Below are 5319 nucleotides of genomic sequence, written 5' to 3' on the forward strand. Positions count from 1 at the left end.
TTTTTGGATGATCCAACATTAATTTAAGGTAGCTGACACCCTGACATGAAAGGATTTCAGGAGTGAGTGATAGGGCAGACGCGGAAGCTCCTGAGGTATTGATTTTTGTTATTCTCTAAGGATAATAATCAGTACTTGTTGGTTTTGGTGGTTTTCTGAGTTTGGTGGACGTCGTACACTGTGTATACCAAACTCAGAAAATCACCTGTGGATTTTAAAATTTTCAGATATCTGGAGATGACCTCTGATCTATTGGATCATGAGGTTCAGGCAACAGGCTGTCTTTCTCAAACTTCACATGGTGCTGACAGTCACCAAAATTTGAGATCTCTAGTGTGCTATATTGTCTTTGCTTAGACTTGAGCTCGTATTTAAATGTATTAATAAAGTGACATATTTTTATTGACTTTTTATCTCCTAGGCACTACTTTCTGGTGAGAGAGATTGATGAGAACAAATCAAATAAATTAACAAGAAAATATAAAATAGCAATAAGATCTGTGATAAAACAATGATAGTGTGAATGACTGAGTCCTCCTTTAGAGAGAGTAGTCAGGGAAAGCCTCTCTGAGGATTTGGGCTGCAGGCTAAGAAGAAGCCTGTGCCAAGAAGATCTGAGGTAGAGACTCGAGGCAGGGGAAACAGTGGTTGCGAAGGTCCTGGGGCAGAGAGGAGCATATGGCAGATACGAGTCTGGTTTGGGGGCGGGGCAGAGGCACGGTGTAAGGGGAGGCTGGAGAGTTATCAGAAGAGATCAGATGACTAGAGCTTAGTAGGGCTGGGTAAGGAACTGACCTTTTATTCAAAAGGTAATGGGAGACACTGAAGAGTTTTGAGCAGAAGTGCAATATAATCTGATTTATATTTTTAAATAATTGCACTGGCTGCTATGTGGCGAATGGATTTTAGTGGAGGTGAGGGTGAATTAAAAAATGTTTTCAGCCGGAGAGGCTACAGTATGTTTTAGCACCCAGCCCTATGGAAGGATTTCAAAATTAAAATCAAAAGTTCATCCTAAATAAGGACAGCAGGCAACGACTTCTCAGGACTCAGAGAATCAAGTGCTGCAGGGATTCTGCCTTGGGGATGGGGGTGAAAAGCGACAAATGAATTAACAAATGAACTAAAATCATGGTGTGCTTTTACTTCCAATCATTAAGCATTTTCAAACATGACTGTCCTGCCGCTTGAAACATCTGGTGAGTTCCCACTTGAGAATCTGAGAAAGTGTTCGGGGAGGAGACAGTAGCACCCCAGCATTCAGGATTGTTTACTAGAGAAGCGCACGCCTCTGTAACTTACCTCTTTGCTGCACTCCCCAGGGCTACTCACAGACTTTGGAAAATTTATAGCAAGTTAAATAATTAATTGTGCCTTTTGATTTTTATGACATCTCTCTGGAAACTGCTGGGAACATCTGGACCTGTGTGTGGTAGAAACATGCATCAGATTCTCTCTGCATGGCAACACATGGCTCCCAAGTCATTGGGTCCCAGCTCAAAGGTCCCTGTGTCTTCATGAGAGGTACTAGGACACTGGGTTGGATTTGGGGGTGGGAGCTGGTCAGCCTGAGTTCGAGTCTCCCTATCTCTGCTTGCTGACTGAGTTCCTATAGACAGCCTCTCTGAGTTTCACATCCCTGATCTGTAAAATCAGGATAACCATGGTACCTACCTGGTAGGGTTATCACAAGGAGCAAATGCCTGTGAAGTGCTTAGCACAGTCCCTGGTGTGGGGTCAGCGTTCTAGGCAGAATAGTACTTTTACTTCGCATAATGCTCATTTGAAAATCCTCTATGCCCTTGCTCTTTAAGATGGGGTCCGCGAACCAGCAGCCACATCCCGGAGGAGCTTGTCAGAGTTAGGAATGCAGACTCTTAGTCCCCACCTTGGACCTGCCAAATCGGATTCTGCACTTGCACAAGATCCCAGGTGATGCTCCTGGGCCTTCCAGTTTGGAAGTGCCCCTGCAAGCTAAAACATACAGGGAGGAGAGGGGGATCAGTTTTGATGATGAAAACCTGTTGGCAGCAGCATATTGGTGCAAAAGGACATCAGCCTCAGGATGCAGAATATACCATGACCTTAACTATCTGGGCGTTCCCGGACAACCACATCACCCCTCCAAGACTAAATTTCTTCATTTGTAAAATGACTCACTTATTTTAGAGGTTTGCTAACGGGATAAAATGAAATAATGTGAAAATTGATATAAGAGTGAAAAGTAAGTTATTTTTATCTTGTTTACATAGAAAAAAGACATCATAATCCCTACAGCTACTCATATCACTTTCAAATAATTAGATTCCCCCTTCTCTACATTTACCCACTGAGTGGCCATAGAAGAGTCCTGTGATTTAGTGTCTTGATTAAAATAATGGGAAATGACAGTGGCCCGGGAACCACAAACCTGGTATTTTTGGAAACTAAATGGGAGAGTTTTGTAGTTTGGCTAAAAGGCATTGCCCTAGAAAAGACTAGCACTGTGGTCAATGGAGCTGTTTATGCCGCTTACAAAGTCATGACTGAATTGCAGTGAAACATACCACGGCCGTGTGCAGGAGTCACCAGAATGATTCCAGGTGGTATATTTCAATGTAGCACACATTTAGCAGCCATAAAAGCTTTTTATTATTTCCAAACATCATAAAGCAAGAAAGGAATGGTTTTGCTTACATTAGCAGAAAATCTTCAAGAACAAAAGAACCCCAATGTGTGCTAGCACAAGATAAACACACAATTGCACCCCAACACACAGCTTAATATAAGAATTTGTGACGGGTAGATATGGGCACAGCCAGAAAGCACAAACTGAAGTTATCTAGGGCAGAAAAGGATCTGACAATGCCAGCTCTAGTCAGCCAATCTCACCCTTTGCTCCCAGGAATGAATTCCTGTAGTTGATAAGGTATAGACATTGATAATAGGGTCATCCAACTTTAACACAAAAGGGGAAAAGAACAAGCAAAAGGGGAAAAGAACAAAAGAAACCCTTTCTCTTTCATAGATAATATTGAAGAAGTCCTGTTATAGAGATGCAGTTGATATAAGCAAAAACGAGGGCTCCCAAGAAAGCCACACAGTGGTTCTACAGTTTCTCAAACTATCTTAAGCTACAGTAAAGCAATTTCTTGTGTATAAGACAGATATATATATATATATACATGTACTGTACACCCAACCCATGATTTCCTTTCTTATTTTAAAAGCTAAAAGTAAATGATAGAAAAAAAGAAGTTATTTTAAAAAGAGTAATTTATACCTTAAAATAGCAAGCTATCAAAATATAAGTACACAAGTATATTCTGATTGTCCAAAACACTTTCTCTCTTTTGTTAGAGTTTTGAAGGTTGTCTTAGACTTAATCCATAAAAACAAAATAACAACAAACACCAATACAACAACAGAAAATAGAAGTGGGTTCCATCCTCATGCTACCTTTGGGGGAGGGGACAACTGAAGGTATATGGGGGTAAGAAAAGGGGAAAACAGCATAGCATTGCTTCTTTCACAAAGAGACAATTGTCTAACTGCAAATACAATGATAGAGTAGAACTCAGTGTCCGATGGAGTTATAAGTGCAAAGCTATCTATCCGTGCAGCTGGCAGCAGGAGGTCGTAGCTGTAACGGGTTTGCTTGCAAGAGATCTCAACCACCCTTATTGTTCATGAGAATCCTTCAGTCTGGTCTGGCCTGAAGCATGAAGACATGGGTGTGGAGCAGAGGAGCAGACAGGCGTCACACACTCTGGGTGTTTGGAAATGAGTGCAGAGAGCACACAGAGAAGCCTTTGCTGATTTCTCCCAGTGACTATTTGGGAAATCAGAGTTTGTGACTTCCCCATCTCGGAATCCTTTCAGAGAGTCTGTTATTCACCATTTCCCCCCTTTAAAAGGCGTTGTAAACTTAAAAACAAATGACAAGTACAATCATGGCTGTTAACACATTTTTATATCTTCTAAGTATTTTTTTTCTTTCTAAACATCTTGGGTGGATGGAGGGTCAAAAGTGACCTGACTGATGATCATTTCCATGGCCCTGCATCCTATCTCGAGTTCATGCCATTGCAACCACAGAGAATCTCCTTAAAGGTGTTGCGCAGTTCCAGGCTCCGGAAGGCGTAGATGAGCGGGTCGATGACGGAGTTGCACATGATGAGGACCAGGTAGGTGTTGAAGTGGGCAGTGTAGCAGATGCAGTAGGGGTTGGTGGGGCAAGTGATGATGAGGACCAGGTGGAGGAAGAAGGGGGCCCAGCAGAAGATGAACACCCCCAGGAGGATGGTGATGGTGACTGCCCCCTTCATGCATGAGTGTTGCTGTGGGGCCACCCCGTCGGCAGGTGGCAGTGCTGCTATGCGCTTGACATGCAGCCGCGCAAAGAGGAACATGTGCACATAGAGGGTGCCCATGAGGAGCATCATGGCGAAGAACATGGTGATGAGGCACACGATGACCATCTTGCTCTCCGAGTAGACAATGAACACCACGCCACAGATGCCGCAGCCGACCCAGATGGCCACGATCAAGGTGAGGGCCTTCCTCACTGTCATGATGCTGTGGTAGCGGAGCGCGTAAAAGATGGTGACGTACCTGTCGACGGCGATGGCCAGGAGGTTGCAGATGGAGGCCACCAGGGAGATGCAGGTCATGGAGTCGAAGATGTTGTCCATGTGCTGGATAAACTGGTCCTCCAAGGTCAGGTAGTTGCTGTGGACGATGGCGATCATGATGGTCTCCAGGGCATTGGACACGCTCACCAGCATGTCGGCCACCGCCAGGCTGCAGAAAAAGAAGTACATTGGGGAGTGCAGGCTGCCGTTCCTGACCACGGCCAGGATAACCAGGATGTTTTCCAGCAGACTGACGATGCCCAGGGCCAGGAAAACCTCGGGCTTGATGAAGACCTGCTCACAGAACGGGCTGCTGCTCTGGTTGCTGAAGAAAGGGGCTTGGAGGTGCTCCGAGCCATTAGGTAGCGTTGGCTGAACAGAGGGCAGGCAGCACGAAGCATTCATTGCTGACAGAAGGGCTGATCTGAGCTGGGGCTCCAGCAGGGTCCGTAGGAGGGAAGACAAAATCTCCCTCCAGATACTTCTTTTGGATGCTCATTCAATCTGAACTTAGAGTTTGTTCTCCCCTAGAATAAAAGGATGTCGAAGGTAGAGAGAGAGAGATAGTGAGAGAGAGAAGAGAGACACACATACAGAGAGAAGGGGGAAGAGAGAGAGAGGGAGAGTAGCTAGTTAGTAGCTAGCATGCAAGTTCGTAGCTTGGAGACATGCGGAGAACTTTGCTGTTCCAGGAGGAGCAGTTTTG

The 5319-nt window shown here is 44.7% G+C and overlaps 1 protein-coding gene across 1 annotated transcript; it reads right to left on the minus strand.

The window, feature by feature from the left end:
• Positions 1-4046: 4046 nt before the first annotated feature.
• On the minus strand, positions 4047-5107 carry MC3R (melanocortin 3 receptor). The gene has a single exon (XM_017870341.1). The coding sequence runs from the start codon at positions 5016-5018 to the stop codon at positions 4047-4049; it is 972 nt and encodes a 323-aa protein (XP_017725830.1). The 5' UTR covers positions 5019-5107.
• Between the last annotated feature and the right edge of the window lie 212 nt (positions 5108-5319).

This window comes from Rhinopithecus bieti, unplaced genomic scaffold, assembly GCF_001698545.2.
Source record: "Rhinopithecus bieti isolate Rb0 unplaced genomic scaffold, ASM169854v2 scaffold_5179, whole genome shotgun sequence".
Lineage (NCBI taxonomy): Eukaryota > Metazoa > Chordata > Mammalia > Primates > Cercopithecidae > Rhinopithecus > Rhinopithecus bieti.

Bases quoted from the DNA above. Each gene is read 5' to 3' on its own strand.
- MC3R (XM_017870341.1), bottom strand. From the start codon at position 5,018: ATGAATGCTTCGTGCTGCCTGCCCTCTGTTCAGCCAACGCTACCTAAT.